Source organism: Phyllostomus discolor, chromosome X (genome assembly GCF_004126475.2).
Source record: "Phyllostomus discolor isolate MPI-MPIP mPhyDis1 chromosome X, mPhyDis1.pri.v3, whole genome shotgun sequence".
In the NCBI taxonomy this organism is placed as follows: Eukaryota; Metazoa; Chordata; class Mammalia; order Chiroptera; family Phyllostomidae; genus Phyllostomus; species Phyllostomus discolor.
Window position 1 is genome coordinate 70056425 of NC_050198.1, and position 19899 is coordinate 70076323.

Consider the following 19899-nt stretch of genomic DNA (forward strand, 5'->3'; position numbering starts at 1 on the left):
CAGGTCCTAATCCCAGACAACTGTGAATGTCTTACCTTACATGGCAACAGGGACTTGGCAGATGTGATTAAATCAAGGGTTTTGAGAATGGAAAACTATCATGGATTATCTAATAGACCCAATCTAATCAAAAGGGTTTTAGAGATGAAAAGGTGAGGCAGGAGGGCCAGAGTCAGAGAAGGAGATGTGACAAAGGAAGTAGAGGCCTGAGTAGTATACCAGCAAGATGAGGAATGAGGTCAGGCTATAGAAACTGGAAAGGCAAGGAAACAGATTCTCCCCTAGAACTTCTTAGAAGGAAGACAGCTCTGCCCAAGCCTTGATTTTAGCCCAACGAGACCTCTGACCTCCAGAACTCTAATGTAATAAAACTGTGTTCTTTTGAGTCAGTAAATTCGTGGTAATTAGTTACAACAGCAATAGGAAATGAATAAAGTGTCCTTATTTTCCTCTATTGTCAGCCTCAATGACCCACTTTCTCTATTGAACGTGTATCCTGACTTACTTTCCATCCTCTGAATATAACTATGGAAAAGATACATGTAGAAAGTTAGTCGTGTGCTTTAAAAAATCAATGTATATAGTATGGCACTGACTCTCATATTTAGAGCTGTGCTTTCTTCTCAACCAACTCATTATCTATTATTCAAATATACCTTTGGTCCTTTTCACAAAGCCACTCCCACCAAGTCCCATCTGTGGTCTTCCAAGTCCAGCCTGTTAAGTCGGGCTGGGGTTACTAACCCTAGAGTCACAGTTTAGAAAACAATGGTTCAGAGGCCAACGATTGGAAGCCACGAGTCTGGACTCCCCGGCCAAAGCTCCTTCCCGTAGATGACCCTGCCCCAGTGTCCAGCAGGGCACAGTCCTTTGAACCTCTGAGGCCTGGCAAGTTGGCACGCAGCGGCGACGCGGGCCGGGGCGCGTGGGGGAGGGGCGACCCGCAGGCGCTAGGGCTGGGCCAAGACTTCGTCAAGGAAGTCTGTTTGGCCCAAGAAGAGTCTTCGGAAGGTCCAGGAGGCGGGGTGGCCAGTTGCGGCGCAACTGAGCTGGGGAGCCGCCCCGCCCAGCCCCGGTCTGTGCTTGCTTGCCTGGGTTACCTGAGGCTGGTGGGCGGGGCGGCCCTTCCCGTCTGCGCCGGCCCCAGCCTCCAGGGCGGTGGAGCCGGGAAGTGGGAGCTGGAGCGAAGGAGGCGGAGACTGGTGAGGCTGCCACCGCCCGCCGGGCTCTGAGGCGAGGGGCTGCATGGAGCTGCCGCCGTGGCTCTGTGGACTGTGGGCACTGCTCCTCTGCGTTGCCAGCTGTGGGAACACCGCGCCCACGGGTGAGTGCAGTTGCCCGGCCTGGAGCCAGGGGAGAAGTGGGGCGAGGGCCACAGGCGGGCGAGGGCGCCGTGGGGCCGAGGGCCGTGACGGGGGTGGGCGCTGAAGTCTGTTCTCTTGACACCCTGCGCTTGGCTACGGCAGCCTCTGGCGCCCGCTTTCAGGTGGTTGACCAAGGGGCGCCCGGGCTTTCCCGATCTCAGGCGGCACGGCGAAGCGGGAGGACAAAGACTCAACGCCGCACTTTCGTTGCGCCGTCGGAAAAGCCAAGGAGCCTGGCGCCGGGGCGCGGGACTGAAACTTGCCCGCTGTGTCGGGGTTCGGGGGATCGGGACCCAGAATGTCGCCTGTGAGTGCAGGAGGGGATGAGGGGCCGGGAGTCAGCGGGGACAGCGATCGAGATCCCGGCGAGCAGGGTCCAGTGAAGGAAAACTCTAAAGATCCTTGTCCTCGTAGGAGAAGGATGTGTCAGTCACGGCCTCCTCTGGCATCCAAGAAATCCGTTGGGAACTCCAGATCTGTAGTAGCATCCAGGCGGATGCTTTCCCCCCTTTAATAACATATATTTTGGAAGAATTTTCTGTTTACAGAAAAGTTGCAAAGAAAGTACGGAGAGTTCACGTAAACCCCTCAACCTATGTAGCAACTTTCATTTAACCCGTCAGAATTAATGTGAAAACTTGGTGGCCAGTGATTTCCCCACGGACAGCTCCTGGTACTAGTGGCCTTCTGGACATTTTGGGCAATGACAGTAGGTCCAAATTTGAAAAGTTTTTATTATCACAATGACACGAATACCCACAATTTGCTTACTGCCTTTTTACCAGCATGTTTTGCTTTGACACCTCGGTTGAAATGCTGATTAGGAAACCTTGACATTCTCAATTAATTTGGTCAGCAAAACACATGCAGAGTCTGCTGTGTGCCAGGCAGTATTCTGGGAGCTGAGGATGCAGGGGTGAGCAAAACAGATCAAGTCCTTGCCCTGTGGGGCTTATCTGCTATTGGTACAATTGGGAGGGAATAAATAGGGGAGGGATATAAGGTATGTCAGGTAGTGCTAATTACTGTATAGAAAAACAAAAGCTGGGAAGAGGTTTGCCATTGTAAAGAGGATGGAGTTCCCATCGAAAAGGTGGCATTTGAGTAGAGAGGTTTGAAATGTGTCACTCAATAATCATTCAAGTGTCTGCCTTGTTTAGTACTCAGCCAGGCTTAGAACCTCGGTGTGTACAGTATCATCCTTGCCCCCAGGTGCCCCTAGTTCTGTTGGGGAGATCCGATTTCCATTACTATTTGGGGAAACTGCTGTCCAGTGAAGAGAAGGGACTTGTCTAGGGTCACCCATCTCACTAGGTCCCCTGATTTTCAGTGCTACTCCTGCATCCTCCCTGCCACAGACTCCCTCCCACACACACCCGAAACAACAGCTGGCCTTCCAGACAATACTAGCGACCTTGACTGAATTGTAACTTGATTACTTAGAATACAGACTCTTTTTTCCCCTTTGGAAATATTGATAGAGTTGCATTTGAGGTATGATAAAGGGGAAAAAACAGTCAGGGGACTTGAGTTTTAGTGGTCTGACATTTCCCAGCTGTGGGACCCAAGGCTAGGCATCTTCCCTCCCTTGTGCAGCAGTTTTCTGTGGAAGGAGAAGGCTGAACTCTGTAAGTTCTAAGAGCTCTTCCAGCTCTAATCTTGAGAGGCTAGAGAATGATTGTGTTACCAGCTTAGTTTAGTCTGTTTAGATTGGTAGCTCACATTGTGTCATGAATTGATAACACCAGCTAGGATTTATATAGTGTTTACTCTGTGTCAGGCAGTGTTCTAAGTTTTTCATTTGTACTATTTTATTTCATGTTTACACAAAACCTATCCTGTAGGTGCTGTTATTACTCCCATTTTGTACATGAGGAAGCTGAAGCACAGTGAAGAGGTTTGCTCAACATCTCACTGCTGGTAGAGGAGCCAGGCTTCCAACCCCAGCAGCCTGATTTCAGAAGCCTTAACCACTGTATCAGTGCTTCTCTGTTTAGAAGTGAGGGGAGTCCTTGGTTGGGAGAGGAACAGGGCACCTTCCAGAGTGTCAGGACAGGGTGGTTGGAACCCATGAAAGTGTGTACAGGCCACTTGTTATGAAGTGAATGATCATAGATTGGAGACTTGCTTTAGAATCCCCAGACTATGTGATCCAAACAGTAATAAGTACTCTAGGATCACAGAAGAGGGGAAACTGTGAAGGCTGATGGTTTCATGGAAGTTGTAAAACTTGAGCTAGACCTTCAGGTGTGTGGAATTTGAATTGGCGGAGAAGTTATTCCCATGGAGGGGTTGGATAACAGGAGCAAAGACCAGCTCCTGGTGTGGGAGGGTAAGAGTGTCCTTTTGTGATCAGTGAGGAGCCCGGCTTGGCAGGACGGTGCATTGGCAAAGTCAGTACAGGCAGAAGAGCTTCATTTGCCCTTGAGGGCCCCGAGTGGGGGGAAGAGTGGACACTGGAGGAGAAGTGAGCAGGGAGATTTAAGTGGGTGAGGGGAATCACTGGAGTATGAAGCTACACAGAAATCTAGGGTTGAGGGTGTCCACTAGAAAGTTGTCCTGTGAACACCTGTCCAGGATCATGACTGATTGCCTTGCAAGGGCCCAGCAGAACCATCAGTGTGATTAGGATGACAGAGAGAGATGATGATGCAAGAAAAAAGGGACATAGGTTGATTCTTGTGAAATCCTTAACTTTTCCCAAAATATGTATGCAAAACTATTAGTAAAGCAACATGGCTTATTGGAAAGAGCATTGATTGTGTTAATTACTAATTAGAATAGGATATTGTGCTAGATGATCATACAGACTCACTTGAGCTTTGAAGTTTAGTTGGGGGCTACTTGAGTCCATCTTTCCTTCCCACTTTGCCTTCTGAAAGTCAGTGATCCGCTTCTAAGAAATGGGTGAAATGAAATGCCTAAGGAAAGCTTAGCAGGCACAAGAGAGAGATTCTATCTCAAATGCCATGGACATATTATCACTTTCAGACAAAAACAAAGCAATTGTTTAGAACAGTTTTGTCTCTTCAGAGAAAAAGAAAGCAGCTAACATTTGTCTAGCACTTTCCTTTGCCAGGCACTGTTCTGAGCACTTTATCTCTAGTAACTCATTTAATCTTCATAATAATCACTAGGTTATTATGATCATCCTCATGTTATATATGAGGAAACTGGGGCATAGAGAGGTTAAGTACCTTGGCAGCTACTAAGTAGCAGAGCACGCATATGAACTCAGGCAGTCTGGCTCCACAGTCCATGCTCTTAGTCATTATACTATACTGAAAATCTGTGTCCTACTACATGTGGGCAAGAAGTACAGTCTCCACTATTTATGTAGATGTCTGGATGTATTATACACACATACACATGTATTCATATACATTTAAATATTTTGAGACTGTATTTGAAGTTTCATTGTGTGTATATCTGTGTGTATGTGTGTGTGTTTTAAAGTATAGGAAGAAGAAAAATCTAAAGAGAAGTGGAAGGGACCATTAGGGGAAAAGAAAGGATGGCAGATATCCACAAGTAGCCTAAAATGCAAAACAATGAGATCTGACTAAAAGACACTTCAAAACAGATGGGGGGGAAATTAAATCCATTTATGAGATTGGAAATAGGGCAGGCTATTGGTCTATTAAAATATGGAGGTTAAAAGTAGACTTTAAAATGTCTTAAAGTACTTGAAAATTGCAGTCTGATTTAAGTGAACCATAAACATGTAATATTTTTTATTATCATGGCTTTAATTTTTGTGTGGGAGTGGGAGGTAGGTGGGAAGGTTGTTTTAGGATGTTTGCTGCCCTGTGGTTCTGGAACCTGCAAAATAAGGCAGAGAATCTTAAAGTAGATTGTAGTCTTCAGTAGGAGAGAGTTTTTATTATAGGCCCTATACCTGACAAATGACTTGTCTTCAGAAACATCACTAATGTAATGTTCAAAGGTCCAAAACAGAATAGTTGTACACTCCTGTAATTACTTAAAATCCTATAGCCTGAGCCATTGGTGCTCCCTGACACTAGCTGGTTTGGCATGAACTACAATGGGAAATCCCTGTTTCCACAAATCCCTGTTTCCACAGCACATCTATGCTATGTGCTGCTCCTTCCCACATTTGGGCTTCTGGTCTACCTTGCTGAAAATCTAATGGTAGTAGAGTCAGAAAAGAGGGGATGAATATTGAGTCAAGGGTCTCTGTAGGCTGCTGTGTACAAAATTGACTATTGGGGAAATCCCAACTACTTAGTGCCTGTGGGGTTGATATTTGGGGGGGGCATGGAATTTTTTGTGCTGTTAAAGAGGAAAGTGATGCTGCAAGTATTACAGATTTTGTAAGATGCCCAGTGCACTCCAAAGTGGTAGCATAGATTATGACATATAACTGTCAGTTGATAAATTAATATAATGTACTCCTTAATAATGATTAAGTTTGCCACTGTACAGACAATTTGGGGAGGTTGTTTTAAAAATTAGTTTAATAAACTTTATTTTGGAATACGTTTCAGTTTACAGAAAGGTTGTAAAGGTAGAACAGAGCATTCCTGTACACCTGGTAGTCCTGGCCTCAGGAGAGAAGTTCTTAGGAAAGTTTGAAATGATGCCACCTGCACAACCTGTTTCCTTGTGTTTGGCTGAAGCAGTAAACTCCTTTCCCTGATCTGAGAGCTGGGTGCAAAATAATAGTCAGTAAATAGTGGGCACAGCGCTCAGTTTTCTCCAAATGAAACAAATTTTTAAGATACTGGTTCACAGTTTCTGTTCTTTTCTTCCCCTATTCAGATTAATTAAAGGTACAGTTCCAGCTGTTTAGTGTCAGACCCCAGGGGAACAGTAAGGGCTATTATTCTTTCTTCCTCAGTACTTCTTTAGAAAAGTTATCAAAACAATTGCCAGATCACACAGACAAGCTGCTTAAGCTCACTGGCAGAACTGCTGAGATGAAAGTGACTTTATTGAGGGAGACATGGATCCCAAGTGTGGGGAATCCCAAATCCCTGCAGGAGGAAAATTTAGGAATATATACTTCTTTGTATAGCAAGTAGTTAAGAATGTGGCCTTGGAGCCACATGAATTTCTGGGTTTCCACCCAGCTCTGTCATTTACTAGGATATGGGACAAGTGACTCAACATCCCTGTGCTTCATTCACCTCATCCTTAAGATGAGGCTGATAGTCCCTAGCTCATAAAATTGTGAAGATTCAACAGATAAATATGCAGAGAGTTCTAAGTACTAATAATATCAATAAACATTAGATATTTCTACCCAGTTTTCTTATTCTTGGCATCTAGGAGTTGGAGTAATGAATTAAATAAGCCACCCCCCAAACTGGCTGATGTTGATAAATTTATTTCTTGTGCTTGATTTGAACAGAAACTCAACCACCTGTGACAAATTTGAGTGTTTCTGTTGAAAACCTCTGCACAGTAATATGGACATGGAATCCTCCGGAGGGAGCCAGCCCGAACTGTAGTCTATGGTATTTTAGTCATTTTGGCAACAAGCAGGATAAGGTAAGTTTTCTGGAACATACAGAATTGATGAAGTAAAATGAACACTATGAATTGGAGCCAAGAATAAGGCAAATTTTGCCCTGGCTGGGTAGCTCAGTTGGTTGGAATGCTGTCTGTATGCCAAAGTTGCGGGTTCGATTCCCAATCAGGCACATATAAGAATCAACCAATGAATGCCTAATAAGTGGAACAATGAATTGATGTTTCTCTCTCTCTTTAACATCAATCAATAAATAAAAATTTTTAAAAAAGAATATGCCAAATTCTAATCTTATTTCAAGGTGAGAATTTTATTTTGGGCTATATCTAAATTTTATCTGGGAAAATTATGGAAACAACTGTTGAGAAAATTGAACACATGAAATTATTTGCTAATTATTTGACAATCAAATGCAGCTGAGATTCTCTGATAGGAAATACTACATACCTTTATCTATTAGGCGCTCAATAAATAACTATGTTAAAATTAGTTCTTGTGTTCCTGCCTAAAGCCTTGTATCTATATAACACTTTCAGTATGTCAGGGCATTTTCACATTCACCATCTTGCTAGTCACATGCACAGATAGATATATAAGAACTCTGTGATGCAAAGGAAAGGGCTTAATGACAAGTGAAAAGAAAAGATGTACTTAGCAGGTGGGATTGACTAGAAGGTTTTGCGATTCCTGAGGAAAAATGAGGGGAACTTTCAGCCTTTCCAGTCAGCTGTGATTGGCCCATTTCAGCAAATTTTTGTTAACAAGATTGGATAATTTCAGGTTTTTAAAAAATATTTTATTTATTTTTAGAGAGGGCAAGGGAGAGAGGGAGATAAACATCAATGTGTGGTTGCCACTTGAGCACTCCCCTACTGGAGACCTGGCCCGCGACCCAGGCATGTGCCTTGACTGGGAATCGAACTGGCAACCCCTTGGTTAGCAGTCTGGTGCTCAGTCCACTGACCCACAGCAGCCAGGGCATAATTTCATTTTTTTTAAATGATAATTTTATTTAATTGAGTTTTCTCCTGGGCCTTATTGGTTTGTAGCCCCTTCTAAATAACGGACAGATTCTTCAAAGCATCAGATCATTTGTTCAAAACTGTTATATTTTTATACCTTGTTTCAGTGGGGGTGTAATATGGAGGAGTTAGGGAATGTTGGGGGTTGAGTTTGTCCAGGATTTTGAGGAGGCCAAGTGAGGTGTTTTTATTAGTAACAGTACTTTGAAGCAGTGAATTATGAAATCACCAGTTCAAGCATTTTGGTGGCAGGAAGAGGCAGGAGAACTAAGTTTTATCTGGTGTGCCACTTAGCTAGCTCAGTGGCTTGGGGTAAATTACTTAAATTGAAAAGACCTCTCTGTGCCTCAGTTTCCTTGTGTGTCAAGCGTGGCTCTACTCATTTCCCTGGTTTTGCTAGGGCATGGAAAATAATGTATGTGAAGGCTTAATAAAGTGAGGATGGAATAGGCTCTTTCTCTTGAGGGAAATGTCCTAATCTGCTTTCCTGGACCTTTTCTTGCTGAGGTGTTAATCGAGGTTTAAGTGTTAAGTGGTAAAGAATTGAGGCTGGTCAAAAGCATTTACATTTTAAAAAGAGGTCCTCTAAATGCGGAAGCCTGTAATATTTCTAGCAGTGAAACTTGTGTAGTCAGAGTTCTGCTTTTCACAATGTTGGCTTCCTCTTGTTCCTAAGGAGGTACTTTAGGCATTTAAGAGTCTTAGTAGCAACTTTTGGTAGTTCAGTCTTGAGAAATTCTGGGCAAGACCCTTGAGTCTCTCCTAAGTATCTAATTGAAACCCTGAGCAGAGGTCACTCTTTTTCTAACAGGTTCATATTCCTTAGCCTGTTAACTATGGTCAAGGATCAGTCAGGTGATATTCTGCCCTAGAAATTGGATTAATTCCTCGGTATACTTACAGAAATTTAGACTTAAAAAAATAATTTTAGAAGGTAGTGGAATCAGAATTGGATTTGAAATTTTGTCGCTTTCCCTTTCAAGCTATGTGGTCTTGGGCAAGTCACTTAACCTCTCTGAGCCTCCGTTTTCTTGTTTGTAAAAGGCTGGTGGGGGAGTCAGCTAGTAAGAGTACAGTTGACCCTTGAACAACATGGGTTAGAACTGTACAGGTTCACGTATGTGAGGATTTTTTTCAATAAGTACAGCTGGCCCTTCATATGTGCTGGGTTTGCCTCTGTATTCAACCAACTGTAGATCAAAAATAGTATTTTTGCATTCCTAACCACTGTTTTCCAACTGTGGATTGAAAATGCTGTTTTCAATCCATGGTTGATTGAATCTGTGTATTCAAAGGGCCGACTATAAGTGAAAAGTTATATGAGGATTTTAGACTGCTGGGGGCGAGGGTTGGTGCTTCTACCCACCCTCCAATTGTTCAACGGTCAAATGTACCTACTTCATATGAAGGATGTGTGTATTAAAAGGAGATGATGTTTCTAATGCACCTGGCACATAGTTAGTGTTCAATAATTGTTAGCTTTTAGCATTATTAACCATAATGTTGAAACATAAGCAATTGTTACTTTTACAGATAATATTATCATTTAATCTTGTTCCCTCCATTTTGCCCCTGAGGAGACCAAATGGAGACCATAAAGGGTGATCTTTGCTTAAAGTCATTGATTTCAGCCATTTGACAGCATTGATCATTGTCAATCCTGCATTTATGATGAATGTGGATTATTCCTTCCAATTAATGCTGGGGGGGTACTTCCTGTCTAGATCTGTTGAAGGTTACAATCTTGAGGCTGAGTATAAATGGCAGGAGTAATTTTCCTTTCCTCTTTCTGTCCTTTGGACTCAGAATTATCATCATCATAAGACAAAAGTAGGGTGCATCTATCCTTTGAAGCGTATTGAAGAAGTGGCATTATGATAGCTTCTACATGTTAAAGGGCTTATTTGAATGTCTTAAAGTATCAAGTTGCTAAATGAGTTCATTTTTAGTCTTAAGGTTGGATGGTCATTAAGATGAGTCAAGGATTTATGAATAATTCTTAGAAATAAAAAAAAATTAGGTAAGTGGCTGTCTTCCACCATTGTTTTAATATTCTGTAATAGTTTCCCAATCTGGCAAGTGCAAGAAGGATGTGGAATCAGATTTTAGATATCTTTCATTACCAAGAGATAGGTAAATCTCACCAGGTGAATAAATTAAAAGGTTGTTGTTCTGTCCAGGCATCCTGAGAGGCAGAGCTGAAGCTGACACGTTGCCTTCTGAGAAAGGAATCTACAATTTGGGAAAGGTTTGATCCAGCCAAATTAACACTGGTCCTAAGGGGAAGAGATCAGTTCAGGATTCTTGCCTTGGTTTTTGATAAAATTTTGAAAGGAGGCCAGATTCTCCGATGGGTGGAGCATAATGTCATACAATAGCTAGCTACCAGTGCAATGAGTCACCATAGCTGAAAGTCACATGGGTGCCATCATGCATACCTCATTAAGATCTGCTGGGAGAGCTTTAGTTCCTTGTCTGATAGAAAGAGGTGTGGTTGATTTGACAATCATTGACAATTCAGGTTCCTATTTTATTCATGCCAATTTAATATTATTTACTTTAAGCCTTGAAAGAGATTTTTAAAAAATGATTCTTTCCCCCTACCATGCCTTTTCTAAGTCATTTTATTATTCCTATTCCCAAAACATAAGGTTCACATTTAGGTAGTGAAGTATTTTTTCCAATTAAAAATTCCATTATAATAAAAATACATAATAAAATTCCACAGCCCTCTCCCTGGAACAGTATCTAATATAATAAGAGAACTGAGATTTTTCCATAATGATTCTGATACATGGCATTTCACTGCACATTTGCCCCTGGTATCTATAAAGGACAAATGTAGCTTCTAAACAAGAATTACCAATGATCCTTGGGTCAGAGTGGCTCCTTCAGTGGTGTATAAGAAGTCCTGGAATAACATTGTTTTGTTTAATATCGTTTTGTTGTAACATTGATGAGATGCCATACAAACTCAACTCTTAATCAATTAACCTATGGTAGAACTTAAAGGCGCAGAACTACTGACAACATTAAGTGAGGAGTTACTGTGTAGGACCTGTGCATAATAAAATTGTGAGGTCAGTGAAATTTGCATTCAGAGCTTTCCTGCCACCATTACTACCATCCTGGGGCTGGTTTTTGGCTGCAAAGGCTGAGAAGCTTCATTTCCTCAGCACACATTCACCTCTCAAGGGGCACTTCCTTACTTTGCCATGAAAACGATAAAGGTGAAATATTGTAGATAGCCTTCTTTTGGCCTAACTGGTGTGTTCAATCCCTGTTGGCAGCAACTGTATTGAAAGCTAAATGATAAGTAGGCTTCTTGGCAAAGAATTAGGAATTAGTTGCGAAAATGTACTTGCCTAAGAATAGCCGGAGGCCTCACCGAGGGTAGGCATAGCTTTGCTGACGGGACAGAAAACTCAAATGTCCACGGAGCTAAATCACCCTCTCTTGTCTCCCAGCCAGAATTTTGCTAGTAGACATTTCATTTTCTTTTTTTCCAGGGCTGACAAGCTAACTCCCTTTTCAGAGGGCTGTTTTGTTTGAGCCTAAGAGCTGTCTAGTCCCTGTAAAGTGATTTGTTTTCAGGTCTTTGCTATTGTTCATAAATTCTTGATTTGCTAGCTACCTCTCAGAGGGCATCCTTATGTGCTGCTTTTGGGAATATCTCACAGTTGCCCTTATGTTCAGCAGGCAGCAGGCATGAGAAATGGCAGAATAGTGCCTTAGGGTGGTAAATAGAGGTAACTGTGACAAATTTCCCCTTCATGGCCATCAGCACGTATGTAAAAGGAAATGCCGTCTCCAACTTGAGTCAGAAACTATTGCAAAACAGGAAACTCCTTGGAGCTCTGATTAAAAGCAACTCCATTCGTAATTATTCCAACTCTGTCACCTTGGCAGATATTTTCCTGAGGAGCCCTTTATTCTTATTATTCTAAATCATAATAACCAGATTTGTGATTTATGTCTGTATGCTGTCTTTAAGTTGGCTTTCTATGGTTCCAGAAAGCTTATCTACTTTTGAGAAAAAGAGCGTGCTATACTCAGTGCATACATCAACTTTTAAAATTTATATGGATACTTAAGATAGTCCAAATGGTCAAACAATATAGAAAGATTTTTAATGAAATGTCTCTCTTTGGCCCTGAGGTCACATTTCTTTACTTCCTCTCCTGACAGGTGACCAGGATGACCAGATTCTTTTTTTTTAAGACTTTATTTATCTATTTTTAGAGAAAGAGAAAAGGGAGGGAGAAAGAGAGGGAGAGAAACATCAATGTGTGGTTGCCTCTCATGTGGCCCCCAGTGGGGACCTGGCCAGCAACCCAGGCATCTGCCCCAACTGGGGATCAAGCTGGCGACCTTTGGTTCCCAGGTCCGCACTCAATTCACTGAGCTACACCAGCCAGGGCAGGATGACTAGATTCTTAGAGCAGTCTTTTTCACCTTGATGTATTTTAAGTATATTTATTGATTATGTTATTACAATTGTCCCATTTTAATTCTCCTCTTTATCCCCCTCTGCCCTGTATTCCCCCTTACTCCAGCATTCCTGCTCCTTAGTTCATGTCTGTGGGTCATACAAATAAGTTCTTTGGCTTCTCTATTTCCTGTATTATTCTTAACCTCCCCCTGTCTATTTTGTATCTACAATTTATGCTTCTTATTCCCTGTACCTTTTTCCTCCATTCTTCCCCTCCACCTCCCCACTGATAACCCTCTGGCGATCTCCATTTCTGTGATTCTGTTCCTGTTTTGCTTTGTTTGCTTAGTTTGTTTTGGTTTTTGGTTTTTGGTTTGGTTGTTGATAGTTGTGAGTTTGTTGTCATTTTATTGTTCATAGTTTCAATCTTCTTCTAATTCTTAGATAAGTCCCTTTAACATTTCATATAACAAGGGCTTGGTGATGATGAACTCCTTTAACTTGACCTTATCTGAGAAGCACTTTATGTGCCCTTCCATTCTAAATGAAAGCTTTGCTGGATAGAGCAATCTTGGTTGCAGGTCCTTGTCTTTCATGACTTGGAATACTTCTTTCCAGCCCCTTCTTGCCTGTAAGGTCTCTTTTGAGAAATCAGCTGACAGTCTGATGGGAACTCCTTTGTAGGTAACTGTCTCCTTTCTCTTGCTGCTTTTAAGATTCTCTCTTTATCTTTAATCTTGGGTAATATAATTATGATGTGCCTTGGTGTATGCTTCCTTGGGTCCAACTTCTTTGGGACTCTCTGGGATTCCTGGACTTTCTGGAAGTCTATTTCCTTTGCCAGGCTGGGAAAGTTCTCCTTCATTATTTCTTCAAATAAATTTTTAATTTCTTGCTGGTTCCTCTTCTCCTTCTGACACCCCTAGGATTCAGCTGGTGGAACGTTTAAATTTGTCCCAGAGGTTCATAAGCCTCTCTTCATTATTTTGAATTCTTGTTTCTTCATTCTGTTCAGGTTGAATGTTTACTTCTTCCTTCTGGTCCAAATCATTGATTTGAGTCACAATTCCCTTCCCTTCACTGTTGGTTCCCTGTATATTTTTATTTATTTCACTTTGTATAATCTTCATTTCTTACTTTATTTTGCGTACATCATTTCTGTGAGCAACCTGATTACCAGTGTTCTGAACTCTGCATCTGATAGGTTGGCTATCTCCTCGTTGCTTAATTCTTTTTCTGGAGTTTTGACTTGTTCTTTCATTCAGGCCATATTTTTGTCTCCACGCACCTGCTACGTAGTAAGGGGCAGAGGCTTAGGTATTCGCCAGGGTTGGGCAACCCACTTGGCTGCATTGTGGCACTGTATGTGGGGGAGAGGTCCAAGAAAACAATGCTAGTGCTCAGCTCTCACCCCACTTCTAATCACTTCCTCCACTTCCCACAAGTGAATTGGACCATCTGGTGCTGATTCCCAGGTGGGTGGGTTAGTATATGTTCTAGGTCCCCGTGGATACCTCCAATGGACTATCCTGCGAGACTGGGAGTTCCCCCCCACTGTCGCAACCCCTACAAATTTTTACAGCTAGAGATTTTGAGGTTTTATTTCCCTGTGCTGGAACCCTGGGTTTCATGGTCTGTCTTGCTCCCTAGTTGTTCTTCCTGGTTTATCTGCACTTGAATGTGGGACTACGTAGTCACCCAGCTGCTGCCTCCCCCACTCGGTCTGCCAGCCACTGCCTTGCCATGCACCCTCTCTGCCTCAGCTGCCCGTCTCCACCTCTCCTACTGGTCTGGGTGAATGTTTCTTCTTTAACTTCTTGGTTGTCGGACTTCCATATAGTGTCATTTCATGGCAGTTCTGGTTGTTTTTTGTTTTTAAATTGGTTGTGGTCCTTCTTTTGGTTTTGCAAGGAAGCAAAGTGTATCTACCTATGCCTCCATCTTGTCTGGAAGTCCTTTTTAACCTTGATCTTGATTGGATACTGCATGTGTTTGGAATTCAGTTCTGACAGTTTTATTGTTTTTTCTTTAGAATTGCTTTTAGACAGTTAATGTTTTAGTATGGTAGATTTTAGAGGTAAACGTCATGATGTTTATACACTTAAAAAGTTCAATAAGACAACAAATCTCTTAAAAAAGTGGGAAATGGTTTTTTGTCTACACCAGGGTTTCTTAATGGTGGCACCCCTGACTTTTGTTGCAGGATAAGTCTTATTGTGGGGGGAGGGAAGGCTGATCTTTGTATTTTTAAAAAAATTTTTTGAAGATTTTATTTATTTTTTTAGAGAGGAGAAGGGAGGGAAAAAGAGAGGGAGTGAAGATCAATGTGTGGTTGCCTCTTATGCACCCCCTGCTGGGGACCTGGCCCACAACCCAGGCATGTACCCTGACTGGGAATTGAACTGGCAACCCTTTGGTTCGCAGGCCGGTGCTCAACCCACTGAGCCATACCAGCAAGGGCTTATCTGTGTATTGCACAATGTTTAGCAGCATCCTTGGCCTCTACTCACTAAATGCCAGTAGCAGCTCCTTCAAGTAATGACAACTGAAAGTGTTCTTAGACATTACCAAAGGTCTTCTAGAATGGTGGATAGAATAAAATCACCCTAGGTTGATATAAGTTGTCTATACCATTGGATAACTCCATTTTTATACATCACTGCATGCTACTGTTTTATTACATAAGTATATTTGTGTGTTTGCTATAGCGATCCCTATTTTTATTTCCTAACCTTAGCAAATTGCTCCAGAAACTCATCGTTCAAAAGAAGTGCCCCTGAATGAGAAGATTTGTCTGCAAGTGGGGTCCCAGTGTAGCGCCAATGAAAGTGACAATCCTAGCACTTTGGTGGAAAAGTGCATCTCACCCCCTGAAGGTAACAACTGAAAGCAATTTCCATTGATATATAGAGAATAAACCCAAATTATCTATATGCTTATGTTCAGTGTTCATTAATTCATCAGTTGAAAACATTTGCGGAGTCTAATCAGTTTCAAGCACTTGTTCTAGGTGGTAGCAACACAGTGATCGATATGAGTATGTCCTGCTTTCCAGGGGCTCACAGAAACCTTGAATAACAATATGTAATAGTTATATAGCACTTAATAATTTGGAAAATGACACACACACAAACCTTCCCTAAATCAATCCTCATAAGCTTATCTTGTGAAGTGAGCAAGTCATATATTATTATTATCCTTCCCATTTTATAAGGAAACTGAGTAAGTTGCTGTAAGTCTTTAGATTCCAGGTCCAGTGTTTAAAAAAAAACCCCTCAAAATATGTACTATCTTCCTCATTATATAGAGGTTGGTTTGATATACAGGATACATTTGGGGAAAGATGTTAAAAAAGGAAAATGAACTGCTGGCCTGGCTCCAATGACAGATTAGTCTCAGGAAAATCTGTCAAGTACTCAGGTTGATCATTGTCCCCCAGCTGCCTTCCCACCCATCACCCAGTATCCTTTTGACTTTTATGTTGCATGCTGGGAACAGCACATACTGGTTAAAAGCAGAGCTACTAGAGCCGAAGGTCCAACTTTAAAACTCAGTTCTGCTAGTTTCTAGTTGTGTGACTACAGGCAGATTACTTAGCTTTTCCTCCCTTAAGTTTCCTCATTGGTAAAATGGAGATAACGATAGTACCTACCTATCAGGACTGTTGAAAGGATTACATAAAACAGTATATGTGAGGTGCTTAGAATAGTTGCTGGCAAAGAGTAAATGCTCTGTACATATTATCTATTAATATTATGTTGCCACCTTGGTTATGCAGGGCCTATGTCCTACTGGCAAAACTTAGCACAATGTGGCATGTTCTCCAGACCATTCTGTCTACTTGCCTTGTACTGATCAAAAGTGTTTGAAGTGGCTCTAGTTGGGTAGCTCAGTTGGTTAGAGCATTGTTCCTATATGCCAGGATTGTGGGTTTGATTCCCGGTCAGTGCACATACAAGAATCAACCAATGAATGCATCAATAAATGGAACAACAAATCGATGTTTCTCTTTGTCAAATCAATAAAAAGGTATATGAAGTAGTATTTGTAAAATAAAATTTGGTACTGTTAGGAGGGTGGGAGCATGGTTTAAAACAACTTAACTCCCCAATTCTTATTTCTTTAGGAGTTTAATAAATAATGTGAAAAAAGCCAAATTGTATTATGATGGTAAAATGGTTGATGATGACGCAGTACAGTAGCACTTCAAGGATCCTGGGGGATAAACAGGTTTGCAATTAAACAGAAGCATTTAATATAGAGACATGATGCCTCAATTGAAAACACTTTTTAATGGTAGAGATTTCAGATTATAAAGATTTTAAGGCTCCTAAAGTCATAACACACAATAGGCAACTAGTAAGAGTTACATTATGCTCACCTTTTTCCAAATTGCTTCAGGAAAATTGTTTAATATTTAAAACAAGATGTGATAGTATTTAACAAAAAGTAGAAGTTAAATTATAACTCAATAAACTTGTTATTTTAACGATAGGTAGATAGTGCTCCACTTCAGCAGCACATAGACTAAGATTAGAATGATACAGAGAAGGCTAGCACAACCCCTGTGGAAGGATGACATGCAAATTTGTGGGAAAAAAAGAGGTAGATATACAGGTTGTTTATACTTTCACATTCATTTAGGAATCCTATAGTCATTTCTTATGATTAAATTACTTGACCTTTCAACTGTATCTCCAGTTAGGGTTGTAAAAGTTAGGGTCCCTCAATGATAATAAAAGTGTTTTCTTAGTATGTGGAGGTGAGAGAGAAAGTTGTGAGCATTTTAGATTTGGATAAAGCAGCATGAAATACCCCATTCATCCCTATGCCCCAGAGTGATTGGCTAGTCTGCCTTATAAAGAAAGGAGGGTCCTAAACTCTTGGCTGGGTGTTCTAGGTGATCCTGAGTCAGCAGTGACTGAGCTACAATGTGTTTGGCACAACCTGAGCTACATGAAGTGTACTTGGCTCCCTGGAAGGAACACAAGTCCTGACACTAACTATACTCTCTACTACTGGTAAGTCTGAGCAGAATGCTTATAGAGGAAGGACAGTTGTGATGGTGTTGGTAGTCTTTGGATCTAACCTAGTTTAAAAAACAAAAAGAACAGCCTATTTTTGGCACAACCAAAAAGATGAGCAGTTTGTTGCAGTGGAAAATATATCTGCTTTTGGTGCCTACTTAAAAAAAAACTTAAAAAAATCATTGTAGATCCATAGGATGTTGCAAAAAAAATGCACAGGGAGATCCTGTGTACCCTTCACCCAGCTTCTCCCAATGATAACATCCTGTATAACTAGAGGGTGATGTCAAAACTAGAAACCTGGTGTTGGTACAACCCACCAAACTTTTTCAGTGTTTACAAGTTATTAATACATTCATTGGTGTGTACATGTGTAGTTCTATGCAGTTTTAGCACATGTGTTGATATAGAATAGTTCCATTACCACAAGGATTCCTTCAGTTTCCCTTTTATAACTATTCCCATCTTCCCTCTGGAGCCCCTGCCCTCTTCACCCTCTAGTCTCTAACCTCTGACAACCACTAATGTGTTCACCTCTATAATTTTGTCATTTGAAGAATGTTATTGGAATGGAATCATACAGCATATAACTGCTTGAGGAGACTTAAAAAAAACTTTGCATATTACCCTTGAGATCTATTCAAGTTGTCATGTGATTTAATAGTTTATTCATTTTCATTGCAGAGTAGTATTCCATGATATGGATGTACCAGTTTGTTTAAACATTAATTTATTGAAGGATATGTTGGTTATTTCCAGTGTTTTAATTTTTATTATTATATTAAAAAATCTTCACCTGAGGATATATTCACTGATTTGAGAGAGAGAGAGAGGCAGAAACAAACAAACAGTGAGGTGAGAGAGAAACATTGATTGGCTGCCTCCCATGTGGGCCCCGATTAGGGATTGATTTACAATCTTTTGCTGTCAGTATACTGCTCCAACCAATGGAGTCAGTTGGCCAGGGTGGTTGTTTCTAATTTTTTGGTATTATAAATGAAGCTGCTGTAAATATTTATAGACATAACTTTTCTTTCTCTGGGATAAATGCCCAAGAATACAATTGTTAGGTCCCATGGTAATTGCATATTTAGTTTTATAACAAACTGCCAAACCGTTTTCTACTAACAAACTATAGAAATGGTCCCTGAATGTATAGTCTTCCAAACTGTTTTCTAGAGTGGCTGTACCATTTTACATTCCCACCAGCAATGTATAAATCACTGGTGTCTACCTTTAAAAAGGAAAATTATATACTGTGCAGGTTAAAAACTAATTTAGTTCTCCACAAAATAACTAATAGTTGGTATTTGTGACTATAGCTACAAATCTCTTAAAGTTGTCAATTAATCTTTAATATTTTTTTTTGTTTTAGGGCCTAGAATTATTAGAAACAAGGAAGAAAGGATTAGGTTAATCAATTCAATTCAATAAAATTTTAATTCACACACATTGTGGGCAAAGTGCTGAATGGACAACTGAGATAAAAAAAAAAAAAACACGTGTCTGCTCCTAAATCTTAAAATGTAAAGAGGTAGACAGTGCCCAACACAAATACCTATATAAAGAGAAAGGTGAAGATGAAGGCTATTGCAGAGCTGTAGACAAACTCGTGAGAAGATAGAGTGGAGCTTCTGGTGGTGGAAGGGGGAGATTGGGAGGCTTTGATGAAGGTGGACAGCATAGGTTGGGGGTTTCTCAGAGGCTAGCATTTGGGGAGGAGTGTTCTGAGGAATGGGGATATTTAGTCAGTTTGATGTCAAGGTGGGGAACTGGGAGATTTAGTGCTGGCAGTCTGCTATTCATGTGGCCTTGTCTCCTTTTCTATCATTCACTCCAATTGCTTTGGATTGAATAGAGTGCAGAAACCATGTCCAGAGCTTCTGAAGCTATAAGATAAACATGGCCTTTTACCCTGGAGTGTCCATTTTGCCTGATGACTTGATGAGAAGTGTTTTTGGTATATCAAAACACTCATGCCTAGATCATAGAATAGAATGCAAAAGTCACATGAATTTTTTAATAAAAACCTCTAAAGTTACCTAGGAGTTCACATACTTCTGGCAAAGATGAAAAGCCCTGTTGGGGAAACCAGGTGGCCCCACCCCTCTTGCACTCTGCTGCTCAGCCCACACTGAACTTTTTTCAGTTCCTCAAACTGATTCTTCAAATGCTCAAACAGAATGATGGAATTCCAACAGAACAGTGGAACCATTCTGTATGCCCTCACAGCCTGTGTCTTGCCCTGTCACCTGGATACCTCTTATTTGTCCTTATCTTACCTCAGACATCATTTTCTCTCCACAAAGAATTCCTTGACCTCTCAAGTCTGTATATGTGTGCCCTGTCATCGTTGTATCCCACAGTACCTTGCACTTTCCTGTGTCATAGTACTCGGCACAGTGTTGTCATTTCCTGTTTACTTAGTGGTAGCCCTCCCCAGACTGTGGTCTCCCTTGAGAGCAGGGGCTGTGTCTTGTTTTCCCCTATGCCTGACACATGGTACATGCTGCATATATTAGTGTTTTAATGTTTTGTTGGTAGGATCCAAAGCGAGAGA

At 41.2% G+C, this 19899-nt stretch overlaps 1 protein-coding gene and 1 non-coding gene across 2 annotated transcripts in view; both read left to right on the top strand.

Moving 5' to 3' along the window:
* The first annotated feature begins 1023 nt into the window (after nt 1-1023).
* Nucleotides 1024-19899, top strand: part of IL13RA1 (interleukin 13 receptor subunit alpha 1) — a 66225-nt gene continuing 47349 nt past the window's right edge. Inside the window, exons 1-4 of the mRNA XM_028522657.1 lie at nt 1024-1324; nt 6739-6878; nt 15050-15188; nt 17213-17333. Of these exons, the coding sequence (XP_028378458.1) occupies nt 1246-1324; nt 6739-6878; nt 15050-15188; nt 17213-17333 (479 nt within the window). The 5' untranslated portion in view covers nt 1024-1245. The remainder of the gene's footprint in view (nt 1325-6738; nt 6879-15049; nt 15189-17212; nt 17334-19899) is intronic.
* Nucleotides 16815-16922, top strand: LOC114505839. The gene has a single exon (XR_003685303.1). It is a non-coding gene; the product is annotated as a U6 spliceosomal RNA (small nuclear RNA).